A 21469-nucleotide genomic window follows, 5' to 3' on the forward strand; every position below is an offset into this window, starting at 1 on the left:
TTAGAAGTCCTGATGTTTTAGTTATATATTTGTCTGAAAGTTTTTTTTTTTATTGTTTATTATTATTATAATTATAATTATTATTATTATTCAGTAGTTTTATTTTTATAGCATGCTTTCACTTCACTGCCGAGCACAGCTCTGTGTGCCTTGGGTATGTGCTGTGGTTTGTTGTGATGCTCTTATGGTTACTGTATTGAAAGTGTTTTGCGTAGGATGTGTGCAGTGCCCAGTAGTGCAATTTTCTGTATGTTATATATATTTGTAAGTCCTGGTGTTTTTGTTATGTATTTGTCTGAATATTTTTTTATTATACCTAAGGCACCTACTATGATAGGAATTGTTTCTGTTTTTAGATTCCACATTCGAGTTACCTCTATTTCCAGGTCTTTGTATTTTGAAAGTTTCTCCATTTCTTTTAGAGAAACGTTGTCATCTGCTGGTATTGATACATCGATTAGAAAATTATTATTATTATTATTATTATTATTATTAGTAGTAGTAGTAGTAGTAGTAAAGTTAGACAGAAGGTGAGTTGTAGGTTGAAGGAGATGATATTCTCTTTGATCGTTTGTAGAATCACTGTTTGCAGCAAATGCATGGGCAGAGATGGAATTCCAGAGGCTTAGAATCCCAAAAGAATTTGAGAGCTGGTTAGTATTTCTCTGGAAGGTGAAACAGTGAGTCTAAATGGAGAGAGAGAGGGAGAGCAGGAGTGTAAATGGTGTAAATCTAGCTTGCTCTTTAGAGCTGTGAGGGTATTGAAGAGGCAGATGAAGGGAACAGAGTATCTGAAAGCAAAGGGTTGCAGACTGTTGATGAGTGAATTGATACTAATCTATTGAATAGCCTTCTTTTGAATGTAGTTTCAGTTGTTTGTGTGTACAGCAGATGCACCTGCCTGTAGATATAAACAATTCTTTTATACTGAATATACAATCTCTTTTAAGGCCACAGAAGACAACTGCATCGTTCTACAAAATTCCATCTCTTATTCAATGGATTTTTTTTTTTTTAGCATAAATTTGGCTTTTAATTGCTACATTTCTCAAAGATGTAGGTTATATTTTAGTCCGTTATTTAATACAACTTGTTTTTGTTGGACCACGCATAGCGTGGGCTGAGTGCTTTCTACATGGCGCCAGCACAGGCGAGGTCAGTTTTGGCATGGTTTTTATAGCTGGATGCCCTTCCAAATGCAAGCCACTTGGACTGGATGTAACTAATTCTTCAGTACGAGTACAAATTATATTTTACACACACACACACACACACACACACACACACACACACACACACACACACACACACACACACACACACACACATGAATACATTGTACTATATTTCACTCCCACCACCACCCTTTGGAGTGAAAATAAAATCACTAAAGTTATCCAAAATACTTCCAGATAAATAAATTACCTCCCCTTGAATGTAAACTCTGTTGTGTGGGTTGATGAGAATATATATATATATATATATATATATATGCACATACAAACTACTACCTAACTCTAAATAGATATTTTCATCATTCTACAAATGTTGCTGGAAGTTTATGATCCTAACCCCCGAGTATCACCTAGATTAGTTTTATATTTTTCATGACAGATTCCTCACTGCTTTGCTGCTTCTTATCTTTACAATAATGACTGGTGGTAGGTTTTGTGAAACTTTCTTCTTGTTTATTTTCAATTTATTGCACAAGTATTCTTTTTCTCTTTCTTTTTTGTTCTGATTATTACCTTACATGCATGACTTATGAATATTGCCGCAAGAATAGGGGCTTGTAGTGATTTGATTTATTACGACCTTCTTTTCCATAACTACCTTTTGAAATATATTCCAACTTGCTATACACTCACCTTAGCATCTCCTGCTTACATAAACCACCATACTTACATCATAAACATTTTTACATTCTCTCTTGGGTGTAATGCAGAATAGTGTTTCTTTCCTAAACATAGAACATCTGCAGACTGCACCTAACAGATGGCAGCTAATGTATGTTACATCAAGATAATTTGAAGGACAGAGAGAACAAAACAAACTAAATAAATATAACTCACTCAGTATATTTATTACTCAAGATTTATAAAATTTTTTCAGTAATTCCATTAAACTTTAAATTAAAGTTGGGTTTGATTCACAAGTTCACATTTTGCACAAAATTTTAACTGAATCGTTCTTTATTTTGTGAATTATTATCTTATGACAACTTCATTTTCAGTTGTAATTTGTGTGTGCGTTGTGTGTGTGTGAATGTATATCAGTAGGAGTACCACCTCCAACAAACAGATCAGGAATTCGGGGGCACAAAAAAAAAAAAATCACAAACTGCACAAATCCAGGGCCAACTCCTCACCTTCAGTCCCAGCAGACCATTAGTGCTTGACCGCCTGACCTGTGGCAGAGCCTTCCAAGCACACATCGGACTGACTGTCCACAGCTGGAGACACTGTGCCCTGTCTTCTTTTCCCCATGTGATGTCCTTAGTCATTGTGGACAATGATGGACAAACTAGTGTGTGTGTGTGTGTGTGTGTGTGTGCAAGTGTGGCTGTGCGGTAAGAAGTTTGCTTCCCAAACCACATGGTTCTGGGCTCAGTTCCACTACATGGCACCTTGGGCAAGTGTCTTCTACTATAGCTCTGGGTTGTGAGTGGATTTGGTTGAAGGAAACTGAAAGAAGCTTGTGTGTGTGTATATATATATATATATATATATATACACACACACACACACACACACACACACACACACACACACACACACACACACACACACACACACACACACACACACACGTGTGTGTGTGTGTGAAAGAGAGAGGTATGTTTATGTCCCTGTAACTTAGTGGTTTGGCAAAAGAGACTGATAGAACAAGTACCTGGTTTAAAAAAAAAAGAAAAATACTAGGGTTGATTCATTCATGTAAAATTCTTTGAAGTTGTGCCCCAGCATGGCTGCAGTCTAATGACTGAAACAAGTAAATGATAAAATATATATTTATTTATTCAAAGGATGTGTTGTTTGTGTGTTTTCATGCATACTTTATCTCTTCCCAAGTGCAATTAGGAGTCAGGTAAGATAGTCTGCAGAATATCTTTCGTTTGTTAACTCAATACTTTATGTAAATTTAAAGGAAGTACGTGCTAATGCCATCCATGTAGTTATACGTCTGCCACCTTCCAATATAGATTTTGAGTAGAATATACGTTATAAGAATTTATTATGAAGGGTTAATTTTTAAAAAAATTCATATCTTATGGGTCCAGGCGTGGCCATGTGATTAAGAAGCTCTTTTTGCAACCATGTGGTGTAGGGCTCAATCCCACTCCATGATACACAGGGAGATGGCTCTAGAGGAAGAAATATGAATAACTCAGGTATTTGTAGGACAAGACCTCTTTTACTTGTTTCATCCATTGAACTCTAACCATACTGGGGCATCACCTTGAAGGGTTTTAGTTGGACAAATTATCCCCAGTACTATGTTGTTTTTTTTTAAAGTTTGGTACTTATTCCATCATTACAGTGATATAAACAAACCAACAAGGGTTGTCTAAGGATGATGAACGAAAAACCCATGTTTCCAGAGGTAAATTATTTAAACCCCAAAGGATTCCTCTCAATACATGGCTATGATGCTTCCCCACTACTACTTATGATCAGTAAGAGACATGCTCAACTGGTTAAGATCAAGCAACTAGCAAACAGATCTGTGGTATTGAGCAGAATATTTGCTGTAGCCCATCTTTATACCAAATCAAAACAATGTACATGATAACACTTCCAATCAGTTAAGATGAGAAACCTTGAAACCACTTCCTGGTACTGCATTAGGGCATTTATTATTATTATTATTATTATTATTGTTGTTCATCTTATTTTACAGACGTGTGTAACCGGGCAGATTTACCTGAAGTTGAGATCTTAAGTCTTCTTGAAGAACAAATTCCTAAATACAAACTTCGGGCTGATACTATAACAGATTTCCGTGGGTATGACAACGAAGACTGGATTCAAACCCCTTTAATTCCTTTGGATGACGATCTTGAATTAACTACTGAACAAATCGAAGAAACTTTGAAATACTTCAGTAAGTGTACTATTTTTTTATTGTATCATCATCATCTTTTCTTCATGGTATAACCAGACAAGGAAGAGCAGTGCCTATGCATGACATTTGGCAGAAAACCTTATGAAGGAATCCTCAGCTCTTAAAGGATAGCCCATCTTTGAGTCACATCAGGATTATGGTCAAAGACATTCACCCAACTAGAATCAAACCCGAAACAATGTGATCCTTTTCCCTTTCATATAAATGATGTTAGAAAGGAATCTGGCTGCAAGCTGCTATTTCTAATACTTAAGCAACAATATAAGGGCTTCCTTTGTGGTTAATCTGTTGTGGAGATGTTCATATCACATGTGTATACAATTGAAACTGCTTATGGTGTATTTGACTTCTACTCTTGGAATCAGGATTTGTGTTTCAGTTTTCTAAGTAATGTCTTTTGTAGCTCTCCTTCTTTAGTCTGCTTTTCTGTATGTATGTGTATGTCATCATCATCACTCCGTTTTCCATGCTGGCATGGGTTGGACGGTCTCATACAATCAGACAAGCCAGAAGGTCCCACCAGGTTCTATGTCTGCTTTGGCATGGTTTCTGCAGCTGGATGCCTTGCCTAATGCCAACTGCTTAACAAAGTGTATTGGGTGCTTTTTTATGTGGCACCAGCACCAGAGAGGTCACCAAGTATCCACAAGATATATCTTGGCACAGGAGTGGTTGTGTAGCAAGAAGCTTGCTTCCCAACCACATGGTTCTGGGTTCAGTCCCACTGTGTGGCACCTTGGGCAAGTATTTTCTCCTTTTGCCTCAGGCTGACCAAAGCCTTGTGAGTGGATCTGATAGACTGAAACTGAAAGAAGCCCATTGTGTGTGTGTGTGTGTGTGTGTTTGTGCATGTTTGTCCCACCACCACACCTCAATCCCTGGATCTTACATATATATATATATATATATATATATATATATATATATATATATATTGAGCGAGAGAAGAGAGATAGCTTAAATGATGGTAGTCCAGTAGCTGGTAGCTAAATACTTCTCACATTTGTCCTCATGTGAGAGGATTTTCACATCTGCACTATGAACCATATTTAGTTTGAAGTTAGTCAGCCACTTGAAGCTGTTCTCTCCCTTTTCCTTTCTCTGGTCTGTTGTTCAGTTGGGATAAAGGAATAAGAAAAGTTCAGTATTTTACAAAAGTCACATACAACACAGTCTCTATGATTAAATACATGCCCTGATACTATGCTAGCTTCTTAATCATGGTCTATTAATTAGCTAACCAGAGTGGAAAAAAATCATCTAAGTACACAATTTGTTTTTCACTCTGTTGCAAGTTATAATGACATGAGGTTTGTACATCAATACTACATTTCTCTTATTTGGTTGATCTCTCTACTAATTCAGCTCAAGCCAATAAAACCTACATCTGACTACCTAATCTGATGGCAGCTGTTACTTTAAACACACTGACCTTGTCTATCAAAAGACTTGTTTATTATTTTGATCATTAATGCTAACCTATATTAGCTTGTGTACATATAGAAGTAGTATAAATTTGACTGTTCCTCCCTACTTCTGCACCAAACTGGCATTTTAATATTGCTTCCTTTTAGGTTTGTATCGTATATTTGTTCAATTTTTTTTTACTGCATAAATTCTAACTCATAATTTTTCTTTTGACTTAATTCATTTCATAAAAATCGACAAAATAATATTCATTTATCAAACAATGTTTTGTTATGAACCTTAATTATAATCTGTTATTTATTTTTATTCTCTTCTGTACTTCATAAAAATACATCTTCTAACATTTACATCAACAGAATATCATGATTTGCTGAAATTCTGTTGCTATGTTTTTCTTTTTATCTTACGGTGTACACCCATTTTCTAAATACCATTACTGCCTTAGTTTCATCTCTGAAGGTTTCATGCTCAGGATATAAATCCTTTTTGCTTATGTTCCACAAAAGGGACTCTGCCAATAATAAAAGTCATCATCATATATATATATATATATATATATATATATATATATATATATACACACACACACACACGCACGCACGCACGCACGCACGCACGCATGCACGCACGCACGCACGCACGCACGCACGCACGCACGCACGCACGCACGCACGCACGCACGCACGCACGCACGCACGCACGCACGCACGCGCGCGCGCGGGGGGGGGTAGCTTATGTACTATAACTCTCAGCATATTCCTCTTGTGTTTGTTTTTAGTGTCATGATTTTTGAGTACAGGTCACAGCCAAATGTTAAAAGATTATCTTACTTCCGAGAATAGCAGAAGGGTGGGGTGTGGGGCATGCAAGTCTATTTATCAAAGATAATCTGATAATGTTTGGAGGTTAATCTCTGATTGGGATTCTTGTATTCACTCTTAAGCTGCTGTCCTGCTTTGCAAATTGTTCATTTTGTAGTATGTTTGGATGTGTGACAAGTTGGTAGCAACTGAGCAAAGAATTTAAAGAAATGAAATTAAAACAATATTAATTTATATATTCATCAATTCATTTTGCAAGATTCCTGGTGTGAAATTGTGTGTTGAAACAGGAATTTATATATTACTCAGTAATTAGTTATGTCGCTTAGTAGTTAGTTGATAATTTACTTCAAAAGCTAAGCATAGAAAGAAAAATGATTCTTGTTATATTACATCATGTCATAGAAACAAAAACATTTTAATGAAGAGTTGCCGTGGAAACAAAACTGTTACGTGTTTTTGTTGTTTCAAGATGAAGATAAAATATTATTGCTTTCAAAACTGGGGAAATAGGGAAGAAATCAATTTCTAAGGTAAACTTTTACTAATCATTTTTTGCTGATTTTTACCTGATTTCCTTTTTCTGTTCGCTTCTTAATATTGTCTTCACTCTGCATAATGGCATGTTTTTCAATCCATGTCCCGTTCATGTTTTGGAATAACAATAATAGAGCTTGTTCAAATTTAGATGTTATTTCTCAATCTATGTATTGATTTGATATTGATCTCTAATAGCTTTGTCCAGTGGCTGCATTCAAAGTTATGATATTGCTATTAGCAACAATCAATTGTTCACCTGGTGATCTAGTTGTGACCCAGTCTCTCTCATCTTTATTATGGACATACAGTTCTGTATTTTAATTTTTAAAACTTTTATGGTTCTATAATAACAATAGCAACACCTTACTGAATCTTTTTAAAAACATTATTACATACAACATGGTCAGAACTCAAAACAGCTTGAACCATTCTCCTGTTGTCCAGTATCACATCAAAGTTTGTTTTCGTCTCTGATATTTTCATCAGTCCCACTTTTAATTTTGTCACAGTTGAAAGAATGAATCCACTTTTTTAATTTCATGAATGATGGATTTGTTATAAGTTCAGGATTTGGTGTTGCTTTTTATTGGTATATATTGAAGAATTTCTGAAAGAGGATGGCCTTCTCTGGGAGTCAGAAAATCATTAGTTGGATTTAACCATAAATGTTTCTTTGTATCTACGTCACCCATCTCTATGGTTTCTTCACCAATTACCTTTCATATCAATATTATGAAGTTTCAGCCAACAGCTAGTATTGAACCATTATACTCCATACTCCTGCCTTGTTCCTGATGTTCTGCTAAACCTTATATTTTCACTTATTTACAACAAATCATATTATGAATAGACAATATGGATTTACCATTATATGTACGAAAATATGCAGGTCTTTATTTTTTTAAATTTTCTTTCCAATCTTAAATATTGACAAATCAGTTGTCTTTCTTTGCCTAAATTTGTTTCTTTTTTTTTTCTTGATGAATCCTTTTAATCCCTAAAGATGTTTTTTTTAATGAAAATACAGTTTGTTTTATTTTTCCATCTAACAAATCTGTACTATCACATATTAAATTAATTATGATTGTATGGTTGAGAAATTTGCTTCCCAACTACATGGTTTCAGGTTCAGTCCCACTGTGCAATACCTTGAGGAAGTGTTTTCTACTATAGCCCTGGGCCATCTAAAGCCTCATGAATGGATCTGGTAGACAGAAAATGAAAAAAGGCCTGTTGCGTGCACACACGTCTCTCTCCTCGTCTTGACATTGTGTGATTGTTGTGAATGAATGTTCTTCATTTTCAATCTTCCATAAAAACATGTCTGGCCATGGGGAAATATTACTTTGCTTGGAAATGGGTAAAGGTTTGCAATATGAAGGGCATCTAGCTGTTGAAAATCTACCCCAATAAATTCCATCTGATTCATGCAAGCCTGGAGAAATGGATGTTAAAATGAGGTGATGAGGGTGATTATCTGTGTATCTTTTTTTACCATGCCTTTTCATTCAGTTTTGCTATCCTCCCTCAGTGTTATTTGGTCATATTTCATTCCAGTTTTCTCCTTTTCGTCATCAGAATCTCTTCCTCAACTGAAGTTTTTAATGCAATCAATGTGTATGTAATATCTGTGTATGTACAAGCACACAAAAACATGCATGTATATACCAACATACAAACGTATACATACATACAAATGTACACATACATACATTTACTCTATTACTAACTTATCCTCAATAAACATTCCTTCCATTAATTTCCTGCCTTCTTAAAGGTATTTAATTTCTTTATTTCTTTATTTATTTTTACCATAACTGAAAGTTGTGGCTGGTTTATAAAGGTTGCTCTTCTACTGAAATGATCATCCAGTTAGCTATTCAGTTACAGTTCAGTGCTGAAAATAATAATTATGAAAGAGTTGTACTGAGTATAACTTGAAAAGTTTATCATTGCTAAATTCAGTCATTTTCTCTGTAGCCTTTGCTGGCTTATTCACATTGGTGTGACCATGTCTTGCCTACTTCAATTAACTAAAACAACAGTCTATTTTAGCTTTTGGTGGGAGATAGAGAGAAAGACTGGGAATATCCCTTGGTCCAGACGATCATTTATTAACTAATCTCCCCTTTCATGTCTTATTGTCTACATAAGTTTTTTGGTATCCGTCCCATTCCATCTCATACTACTAATGATTCTATGAGAGAGAAAACCCTTTGACTGAACGTGTCCACATTTACATTAAACTTTTCATCATAGTATTATGAATCATCACAACAGATGTTCTTATAACTAAACTAAGGGGAATAAGTTTCTTTGGTTTAGTAACTGTCACTGACAATTCCTGACAGAAATGTCATTCTTAATCAAAAATTAATCATGTTACTAAATCACTTCAAATTCTTTTATTTAAATTTTTTTTTTTTTGTCATTTGGTCCAGAAGGACCAAATGCTTAAGGCATTTCACAGCTTTTCCAAACTCCAAAACTTGGAAACTCATACAATCTATTTTATTAGATATAAGTTTACAAAACGGTAAAAGTGCCAGTTTGGGTGGGTTTTAGTTCTGATGGCTAAAATGAATTGCAGATCTGTTTTGGTAATTTTTATTCAAGTATTTTCGTGTTATTTATTGTGCAAAATGCATTTAAAAATACAATTTTAGGAAAAAATCTAGTTCTAATGTTTTTTTTTGTTTTTTTTTTTTTTAAAGAAATTAAGTTATAAATTTTTTTTAAGTAATATAATGATATACTCTGAAGATTTTCTTCCCATTGAAAACGTCAGTTCTTGTCTGATCACCAAAGTCAGGTAATGTCAAACCGAGTTAGTATTTAGATGAAGTGACTGCTTGGGATACCTAGGTGCTGTAAACAAAACCATTAGTTTCATAGGTGCAAGCATGGCTGTGTGGTTAAGAAGCTGACTTTGCAAATTTGTGGTTTTGGGTTCAGTCCCACTGCACAGCACCTTGGGCAAATGACTTCTAATATGGCCTCTGGCCAACTAGTGCCGTGTGAATGAATTTGGCAGATGGAAACTGTGGAAGACCTGAATGGTACTGCCCAGGTGTCGAAACCATAATGATATTCGTGGGGGTGGCTAATGATGCAGGTATGTTGGATTGTTGGTATGGCTGTTTTTGTATATGTGGAGTAGTATTATAACACATCCTTTTGATATATATATATATATATATATGTAGGTGTGTGTGTGTGTGTCCCACCCCCACTACTTGACAATCAGTATCAGTTTATTTGTGGCACTATAACTTAGTAATTCAGCAAAAGAGACTTATAGAATAAGTACCAGACTGAAGATAGGTACTGTGTAGATTTGTTTGACTAAAATCGTTCATGGCGTCGCTCCAGCATGGCTGCAGTCCAATTACTAAGACAAATAAAAAATAAAAATTTGACTTTAATACTTTTAAAGAAATTAAGTTATAAAAAAATTGTTAAAGCAATACCAGAACATTCTTCTCAAAAACCTTTCAATTTCAAAATGTCGTATTTGATAAAATCTTTATGAATATGTCTGGGAGATGTTTAGAATAAGCAAACTATTGAAAACTTTCTTTCCATTTTCAAATTTTTTTCATAAATTAATGATTATTTTTTATATTTGTTTTGTATAAGTCATTCCATTTTCTTTCTTTTATTGCACTGTTAAACTATATGTTTTGTAACCTAGCAATGGGTTACATTCTTCTTCTTTTGTAGTTTCACATCACAAAAACTTGTATAAACTGCTGAATTAGCACTATTGTTTAAAAGGTCTATTTTTACATTCTTTGCTTTGATTTCTATTTTGTTGGTTCACAATACCAATTCTCTCTGATTCTAAAATATTTTGTTTGAAATTGGAAGTTGAATTTGGAATCATTCCTATGGTTTTTCCTTTTGTCCATTCTGTTTCCAGTACTCACATAGTTGCACATTTAAAGAATTACAACCTCATGTACTTTCTGGAAATATATACTGAATTTTCAGAGGTGCCGGCATGACTGTGTGGTAAGAAGCTTACTTCCCAACCACATGATTCTGGGTTCAGTCCCACTGCATGGTATCTAGGGCAAGTGTCTCCTACTATAACCCCAGGCTGACCAAAACCTTACAAGTAGATTTGGTGAATAGAAACTGAAAGAAGCTTAGTGTGTGTGTGTGTTTATGCCCCCCCCCCCCCCCCCCCCGTGCTTGACAACTGGTGTTGATGTGTTTACATCTCCATTAATTAGAGATTTGGCAAAAGACTTTGATAAAAGAAGTACTAGGCTTTAAAAAAAAATGTTCCGAGGTTGATTCATTTGACTACAAAATCCTTCAAGGCGTTGCCCCAGCATGGCCACAGTCTAATGAGTGAAACAAGTAAAAGAAAAGATGAAATTATAAATAATACAATGTAAATATTGGCTTTAAAAAGCCCCTGCGGACAGGAAAAGTTGAAGGCTGCATGTGAGGCATGAACTTATATCTTCTGTGAATATCTTTTATCTTTTACTTCTTCCAGTTGTTAGACTGTGGCCATGCTGGGGCACCGCCCTGAAGAATTTTAGTCAAACGAATTCCTTCCCTCCAGTACTTAATTTCTTAAGCTTATTTATTCTTTCAGTCTCTTGAGCTGAACTACTAAGTCAGTGGGACATAAACATACTAACACCGGTTGTTAAGCAGGGGTGAGGACAAACAAACCAACACACACACATGCATGCACGTGCATATACTTGACAGGCTTCTTTTAGTTTCTGTCTGCTAAATCCACTTACAAGGCTGTGGTAGAAGACACTTGCCTAAGGTACTTCGCAGTGGGACTGAACCTGGAACCATGTGGCTGGGAAGCAGACTTCTTACCACATAGTCATCATACCTGCACCTAACATGACAACTTTCTTGAAAAAAAAAAAAAAAATTAATAATTTTTTTTTTTTAATGAAGGTAACATTTTACTTTATTTCATTATTTATCTATTTATTTATTTTCTGTTTGTTTTATTTTCTACATAATGATGGTTTGAGTGGGTGTCAGTCAGTTGATCCAGTTTGAAGAAATATCTGAAATATTCTTTCTTACTTTCTTCGTTTACTTTGAATTGGTCTGAGTGACATGAAAGCCTGTCGTTAACCCTGGAGTGATTCAACAGTCCTGCATTTTTATTTATTTTTATTTCTGTTTCTTTTTGCCTTACTAACAAGAAATTAGCAACCAGCCATGGACACACTAATTCTTCTTCTTTTCTTTCTTTCTCTCTTTTGCTCTAAGCAATATCACCTCTCTCTCTTTGTTTCTCCTCTTACCAACACTTCCAGACAATCTACTGCCTTCACTACTTCTCTTACAATCATTATCTTCCCCACAATTATTACTGCTACTAAAGAACTACTATAGACTCAATCACCACTTACTTGTCTTTTATTAACATCTCTCTTTGTATTGCTTTGTTTTTTTTTTTTTCAATTGCTCTTATCATTACGCACCTGTCATTTTTCTCCCTTTACCTGTTGAAGAAGCACTAACTTAGCATGGTGCCATATCTCCACGAGCAAACTAATGTAGCCAAGCTAATTTGTTAGTAAGTGCTAGTCAAAGCATGAATTCTAGTTGAATTCTTCTACAAGCTGGCTGACTTTCAATCCTAACCGTCTTCTGAACCATGTGAGTGTTTCTTTAAATTCACTGGGTTTTTTTTTTTTTCCACCTGGATTAAAAGGAAAAGTTATGCAAGACATAGCTTTTAGTGGCTGTGTAGTATTTCCTAATTCAAGATAGCGTCACTCATAATGGATAACTATTATTTCGACATGTGGTTTGTTTCCAGCACTGCACTGCCTACCAGAAAAGAAGGTTTACTCTGGGTTATTTCGTTTCAACTACACACGGTAGTTTTCTTAATCAGCTTTGGACTACCTCTCAGGTATACAGCAATTGTACCTTTAGGTGTATATTGATACATTCTGTTGTTATTATTTCTTGATGGAAAGTTATTCAGCCAAATCAGATGTATGATGAGCACATGGGAAATAACTGTGATTCACTTTCAGATGAATGTAAATCATCTTTGGCTCAGAAGATGGCTATGTACATGCAAAAGAATATTTATATGGAAATGTTAAGAGCGTTACATATTACAATGGAGGCTAGTTGTAATAATAATAATAATATGCATATTGATTCTTTACTTTTGGGAAAGAATTTGATTTCGTAACAAAAACACTTATATGTATGTATGTATATATATATATATATATATATATATATATATATATATATATATATATATACACTCAAATATACACATACATACATTCTTCAAAAGATTTCGTTTCATTGGATACAAACACCATGTTGTAAAAGTGGTGATGGATGGTTTATACAATATAAATTCATTGGATGATCTTGCAGGTAATATTTAAGGCTTTATCTTGCTTCTTTATTAAGCCTTTTACCAGTTCTAAAATAGGTTATTTCAAAAAAAACTAAAATAATCCCAACAATTGTATTAGAGAAAATTTGTCTGGCTACATTTGTACTAAAGTGAGTTTAGATTTTAGTTAGAAAGTTGACAAAAATACACTGACATTTTTCAGGCACTCTCTAAAATATTTCAATTCCATTCACATAAATATTTTATTGTATAATTCAACAAATCCTTTGTATTTATGTCACCAGCAATGAGATTAATCTATTGTTTTGTACAAATCTTTTATAATGTCATCCTCAAAAGGATTAATATTCCCTGTATTTAGAATGTCTTCTCTCTCCTTAGCTGTTTCTGTGTCCCATGTTACAATTCAGTCATTATTGTTTTCACTTAATTATTTACTGCACAACAAAGACCTCATAACATTCTTACAGGTTTGGCTGTGTGGTTAAGAAGCTCGTTTTGCAACCCTGTGGTTTTGGGTTCAGTTTCACTGCACACTACCTTGGGAAAATGTTTTCTACTATAGCTCTGGGTTGACCGATGCCTTGTGAGTGGATTTGATAGATGAAAACTGTGGAAGCCTGTTGTATGTGTTTGTGTTTGTCCCCTCCTACTGCTTGACAACTAGTACTGGTTTGTTTGCATCACCATAACTTAGCAGTTCAACAAGAGAGACTGATGGAATAAGTACTAGACTTAAAAAGTAAGTCCTGGGGTTAATTAGTTCAACTATAACTCTTCAAGGCGGTGCCCCAGCATAGCCATAGTCCATTGACGAGAATTTCTGAGACTGGTAGAAAGAAAGGGAAGAAGGAAGGAATAAATCATAGATTGTTGCAGACCCTAAATTTGTTTCAAATACCTGTAACAGAGTGGGCTCTGCTAAAGGTACTCTCATGTCACATGGTAGTGTCAAACTGTTTGATGGATTTAGTTTACCACCCAAAGCGTATACATTCTATTATTCAGTTTTTGTAGGTGCCCTCTTACACCAAAATGCCTGTTCTTGCACCTCTGTCAATAGAGTAACCATGTATCTCCCCTACAGCAAGACATTTGTTCCTGTACCTATATCATACTTCTTATTACCTGGCATAAAACCGTCTCCCTCAATACTACTCCATTGTCAGTTGAGGATGTCTTGTCTTGTGAGTTATTTGGCGACCTCACTGGTGTTGGTGCTACAGAAAGACCCCCAACATACAACTGTAGAGTGGACGGTGTTAGGAAGAGCATCCAACAGTAGAAACCATGCCAGTGAAGACATTGGAGCTTGATGCAGTCTTCTGGTGCACCAGCTCCTGTCAAACTATTCAATCTATATCAATAATGAAAACGCATTAAATTAGATGACGATGATGATGATTCCATCTCTATTCCTAGGTACTCACAGCATTCATTTACAGCCACCTATCAGATATCTTTTACTCTTTTCATTTAATCATCACCAGATTTTCTTTTATTGTTTCATTATTGATGATGTCCAGTGGGATTTTAATTGTGTTAGTTTCATGTGTTTACAATTATCGACATGAATATTGTTGCTATGTAAGAAGTATTGTGTACATAACGACCATGTCTGCAGTTGTTTCTCCTCCGCCATTTCCTCCTCCTTCTTCGTTATCATCATAAAATGATGAGTGAATGTCTGCTTATTAGGCACAGCTGTGTGGTTAACAAGCTCTCTTTGCGACTGCATGGTTTTGAGTTCAGTCCCATTGTGTGGAAACTTGGGCAAGTGTCTTTTACTATAGCACCAGGCTAACCAATTCCTTGTGAGTGAAAGTTAATTAAAAGTTTATTTATTATTCATTAGTAATATTTATAAAGACACAGTGAAGTGTCTAACTCCTTAATCAATCATCTGTTTTATCATCATCATAATTTATTTAATAAAGTTAGGTGTGGACAGAAGGTCATCTCAGAATGTTGGGCATCACATAGAAACGAATAGTATAAGGTAGGCTTGTCCAACCCAATAGAGTATGGAAAAACTTACTCAAGCCTTTTGCTCTCTATGGAGCATAAGCCATTGATGACCTTTCTCTACTGTCCTCAACTCTGGGCTGCCCCTTCCAGGTCTTATTGATTTTGTATAATCATCAATGCTTCTGTAACTTCACTCTTTTCTAGTTAGGGTTGTTGGCCTTATGCAAACCCAGTTTTACCTTTAGGAAGAGCTGGTCCGTATTAGTGTGGCTACTGTTCTTTGACCTGTCCAGCATGGGAGGTCCTACCAGAAGCTTGCACTCCACTGGCATAGCTCTCAGGGTTGTTGAGACAAACATGCCACCTCACCACAAGGACAGGGCCTTGAGGTGGACATGATGAGATTGGTAAAAGAATTAGGGGTTGGAGAAGATATTTTGTATGTATGGAATATGTTTGTGTGTGTGTGTGTGTGTGTGTGTGTGTGTGTATTGTTTGCATTAATTTGTGAATATACCATTGTATTGCATAATGCTGTGCTTACATATTAATGCAAACAGGTATGTGTAATTTTTTGCATATTGTAATTCATTCTACATTAAAATGGTTACAAAATGGCCAAAATCATATGGAAAAATAAATCCATCTTCACCTCTCACCCCTCATGACTTTATATACACATTATATACCCTTGGTCGTATATAAGTCTACTGCAATTAGAGTTGGCCTCTTACAACATTGTAAAACCATTATTATCCCTTTTTGATGTCAACATGCCTGAAACCGCCCTTGGTTCTGTCATAGGAAACACCATTTGGAGATGTTTATTTTTGTGTCGAAACATCTTAGAATTTTATAAAAGAAAGATAAGTGGTGTCCTTCTTTTCCAATCTTCCATGAAAAATACATCTGGTCATGGGGAAATGTTATCGGAAATAGGTAAGGGTTGGCAACAGGAAGAGCCTTCAGCAGTAGAAAATCTGCCTCAACAAATTCAGTCCAACCTATTCCAACATGGAAAAGTAGATATTAAAACAATGACAAAAAAGATGATGATGATGATGAGAAACTTTTTTTTTTGTTGTTTCACATCAGCAGCTTCAAAATAGAGAAATTAGTTATTTTGCTAAACCTCTCCAAATTGTTGATTATTTTAAAAGATAACTGAAATTCATGGGTAATGAACCCATCACAAAAAGAATTTTCTTGAAAACCTCACCTCTTTATGCTCGCTTTCCCCCTCCTCGTCTCTCATTATTGGAATGGTTGATTTATTTCAGTGAAGAAAGAGGATGTTTTGTTGAAAAATATTTCAGTTGATTGTAACCTTTTCTGGCTACAACTGTCGAGTGTTTTACTCATTAATAACAAATGATAAAAGTTTACAAGTATAAATTAGTATACACACGCAAGTGCCTGTTGACTGATTGACTAATGTCCTTTTAGTCAACTATTATATATTACACTGAAGCAAGTACAATTAAATATTAGGCTATCTTACTGATAAATTGATAGAATGCTAAGTAAATATATTTGCTGTGGGTGTTGTTAGATTTGCATTGTTTTTGTTTGGAGTTAGTGGTATAAAAACCACATATAACAAGTGACATTAGTATGTTACATGTTCTTGTGAATTATTATTCATTCCTGTATCGCGTGATCTTACTTGTCCAATGTCTTTATTCCACTTCACGTGTATTCACCACCTTGTAACTTGAGGGTATGCCATAGTAGGGAAGTTCACTCAATTGCAGGTATTAAGGCCAGCTCCCAAATGTGAGGATACATTCTTCTTTCACTTCCTTCCCTATCAGTCTCACAGACCCTGTGAAGGATCATGAGTATTACCATTCCACCTGAAACTAATCCTAGATATTAGTTGAAGTAGAATATAGAAGAAATCCACTCTAAATATAACAAAAAGGATCAAAGGTCCTTCCCAAGCCATAGGCTCTGAAGGCTGGCGTCCTAGATTCTGTTCATGCATTATTCTGCACTTGAGAATAGATTATCCCCATGTCTGTCTGTCTGTGTATGTATGTATGTATGTATGTATGTATTTTTGTATGTATGTATGTATGTATGGAAAATTTATCAGTAGCCAGCCATGAGACCCAAACTCAAATTTCTGATTACCCTGGCCATTGACACATTTTCCTGCAATATAAGGATAATATTCTATTGAAGCTATTTATGAATTATTCTGTGCTTGAGAATAAATTCCCTCTATATCTGTATATTTCAATACATCTCAACACTTCCTGCAAAGCTTACTTTGTTCACACACACACACACACACACACTCACACTCACACTCACACACACACTCACACACACACTCACACTCACACACACCGTTTAACGTTCATTTTCCATGCTGGCATGGGTTGGACGGTTCAACTGGGATCTGGGAAGCTAGGAGGCTGCACTAGGCCCCAATCTGTTCTGGCAGTGTTTCTACAGTCCCCTTCTGGATGGGATGAAACAGCAGTCTGTCACAGGTTTAATCATTTTTGCCAGCTGGGTGGACTGGAACAATGTGAAATGAAGTGTTTTGCTCAAGAACACAATACATCACCCGGTCCAAGAATTGAAACCACAATCTTACTATCATGAGTGCAACCCCTTAACCACTTAGTCATGTGCCTCCTGTAAGCCTTGACCATAGGTTTTCCAACTTCTCCATTCTAACAACTTCCATTTCTATAAATCTTACATGTCTTGAAAGTTGTTGAAATGATTCTTGACTTGGTTTCCCGGAAATTGGAGCTGTCTATAAATCATTAAACTGCTTGAGTTTCACTCCCCCTGTACGAGGTGAAAATGGATGAGTAAAGTAGTGAACTCCCACTTTATAGGTTATGAAATTATGTTGATTATGAACCTTTTGTGATACCTATGTAGTCACTTAGTTTTGAAGAACAGGCACCGGGTTTTGTAAAGTTTTGAAATCACCGACTTTCTTATCTAAAAATGTGATTTCTCTCTTTATTTAACAGCACGGAGTCTACAGTTAGCTTTATGAGTTCCTTCAACTGTAATATTAAGTATCAGTAAAGGTGCTAGAAAGGTGGTGAGCTGGCAGTTTAGCATGTCAAACAAAATGCTTCGCAGCATTTCTTCCAGCTCTTTTCAAGTTCAAATCCTGCTGAGGTCAACTGTACCTTTTGTCCCTTTGGGGGTCGATAAAATAAAGTATCAATCAAATACTGGGGTCAATGTAATTGACCTTAGTTCTCCCCTCAAAATTGCTGACCTTGAACTCTGCAAACCCTGAAATGGACTGTTCAGGAGAATATTGTCATATCAGCTACCTATATGCTATGAAAACTGGTTGACTGGCCCCTATGAGTCTTAAGGCTCAAGGAAAGGTACCAATATTTACAGATGCCATGTTATGAATTCGGCTTCTTTTACAGCTGCTTATTCTATATTAGCTTATAATTCAGAGCCACCACAAAGATAATATGTTATTTAGAGCCACCACAAAGATAGTATGTATTCAGGGCTCTCTGATCTGTTTCTTGAATAATAAAAAAAAAAAAAAACAAGTTAACATTTATGCATATTGCAGCCATGCAATTTATATATTTTATAACCTACATATTTAATCTTGATTCAATCTAATAATACACAATTGTTCTAGATTGATAAGCTATCTACTACTGAAACATTTCTTTGCACTTGCTGTTTTTGTAAACAATTCCTTGTAGTTTTGTGGGGTGACTTTGTTACTACAATTTCCGACATTAATAAATTGATTCTCTAGAAAATTCCTCACTATTTCTCTCATGATGTTGGCAACAAAAATAACTGGATATAACACCACCACACACACACACACCTCCCTCTCATAATTATAGCAATAGAAATGTCTAAGGCAGGTACTCACTGGTCTCATGGAAATTTTTTTTAGAAAGGATTAAAGCCTTGGGTCACACATCCCAATATCAAGCATTCAAATTATGTTCTCAGCCAACCATATTATTCCACTTATCTTAATCAGTGTAGCTGAAAATAAATACCATTCTCATTTTGTAACTTAGTATTTAGTTTTAATTCATTCATTAAATTTTTAATAAGAGGATTACATTTTGGTATTATAGGCCAATAAGCTATTTCACAATTCCCATTTAATTCAGCGTTCTACCAAGTTCTTCTGATAGTGTTCTACTAAGTTGTTCCCTCCTTTGCTATATTGCCAAGAAAGTCAGTTAAGAACTGTACAGTGTCTTTCCTGGCATCAGTGTTCAGATGGAAATGCTTTATTCTTTTCCACTAAATGATTCTTACTGATCCATTTGACTATTGTAACTGTTAATATTTGATATGGCGTTCAGTTGATCAAGAATCTCTCTTAGAACAAATATGTTCAGTCCATTGCCATGTCAGCTGCCAAAAAGGTCTGATCACTCTTCCATGCTTGCAGGATTCTTAGACCCGAGAGTATCTTGTATAAGGCCACCATTCAACCTTGCATTGAATATTGCTGTTGACTTTGGGCTGATGCCTCCCCTGAATCTCTTCACTTAAACAAACTCAGAATGATGTTGTCGACATAGTGGGTCCTCTTGTTTTTATTCAGTTGAAATATTTGGCTCATTATCAAAATGTATCTTTATGTCTTCTCTATCAGTATTTCTATGTTCATTACACTCAACTTTCTTGTCAAGTTCTCGCTGTTAAGATCTTCAAACATTTCCCCCACTCTGAGTCATGTGTCCTTTTATTCTAGTATCTTGTGTCATGAAACTGCTGCTCTCTGGAACACATTACCATCATCTTCTTTTCCTCTGTTCTATGATATTCAGTCCTTTAAGCTTTCTGTAAATGAACATCTTTGGAATTCATAGGACCTTTCTTTTCTTTCTTTATAGTCTTTATGCTACAGTGGCCTCAAGCCTTGTTTAGGAAAAAAAAAAGCAAATTTATAGAACCCTCCTCTCCAATTTTAGCATTTGAAGCTTGATATAGAAAAATGTTGTTTTTTTTTTTCCACGGAATGTTTCTTCAGCATATTTTAAAGAAACTAGGAAGATTCTCTGACATAAACTGTTATTTTGTCTCAACCTTTGTTCAATAACTTCTTTGCTGATGTCCATATTAAGTATTCATTGAACTCTTTTGTAATTGCATTATCATGGGTTTTTTTCTTCTTCTGTGGAATGTGCAGGAGGAAGAGGAGGAGGAGTGGGCATTTACCAAAATCTTTGACTTTGAACTCTTAATCACATGAACTGTTTGACCTCTCTGCAATTGGTTGTCTTTATCAAAGCTTTATCTCATTTTTTAAAAAAAAATGTTTTTATCAAATGCAGTATTAACTATACCAGTATTATCTAAATGTGTTCACATAAAATTTACTTTAATTAGTCAGTCCATTTTAGCTAAAGGGGGTGACTATTTGACAATAATCAGTTAAAATAGACTATTCCATTTCTAGATTATTTCTTAATATTTCAATATTCAGCATATCTTATTGCATTTTGATAAAACTATGCAGTATATATTTTTGCATCTAACAGTATCCTTCGTTAATTATATTGAAAACAGTTTGTTTTCAAAGTAATTACATGTCGGCGCCTCATGGTCTAAACATTTGATGAGTGAGTGCACATTGAAAATAGTTCAAGCAGCAATGTCTGTCTTTGAATATGAAAGCTCTCCAAATTTTACAATTAATAATACTCAAAATGATTTCTCCAAACTGACACGTCTGCAACGTCTTGATACTGTACGTTATGGTATAGCAAACTTGTTATGGTTTCGGACAGAGCAAAAGCCTAAAATGAAAAAAGGTGGGTGACATTTTTATATTGTCTTACAGTGTGTCCTGTTTAGACAGCAATGTAACCAATTATGTGAATGTCCACTTTCCCATGCTTGTATAGGTCAGACAAAATTTGTTGAGGTAGATATTCAATGACCAGACACTCTTCCTGTCACCAATTCTCACCCGTTTCCAAGCAAGGTAATATTTTCCCATGATCAGACATGTTTTCCACAGAAAACTAGAAATGAACAATATCATTTGTATTATGATAATACTTGTTTACAATAATCATATGATGTAAAGACAAGGGCACACACGCATGCACGCACACACACACACATATTTATATGACCGGTTTCTTATTTCTTTATTGCCCACAAGGGGCTAAATACAGAGGGGACAGACAAAGGAATTAAGATGATTACATCGACC

General features: G+C 35.3%; 1 protein-coding gene across 42 annotated transcripts in view; it reads left to right on the plus strand.

Annotated features, from left to right (window-relative positions):
• The window catches only part of LOC106875482 (trafficking kinesin-binding protein 1), a 212321-nt gene that overhangs the window by 100079 nt on the left and 90773 nt on the right, over positions 1–21469 (plus strand). For 40 of the 42 annotated variants that reach the window (XM_089356251.1, XM_089356261.1, XM_089356268.1 and 37 more), the window contains exon 3: positions 3901–4104. In XM_089356251.1, coding sequence (XP_089212377.1) covers positions 3901–4104 — 204 coding nt within the window. Of the gene's footprint in view, positions 1–3900; positions 4105–6323; positions 6908–21469 lie in introns of those variants that run through there. The other 2 variants (XM_089356280.1, XM_014923648.3) reach the window with 2 other exon arrangements.

Source organism: Octopus bimaculoides, chromosome 8 (assembly GCF_046866305.1).
Source record: "Octopus bimaculoides isolate indiv1 chromosome 8, ASM4686630v1, whole genome shotgun sequence".
Taxonomy (NCBI): Eukaryota; Metazoa; Mollusca; class Cephalopoda; order Octopoda; family Octopodidae; genus Octopus; species Octopus bimaculoides.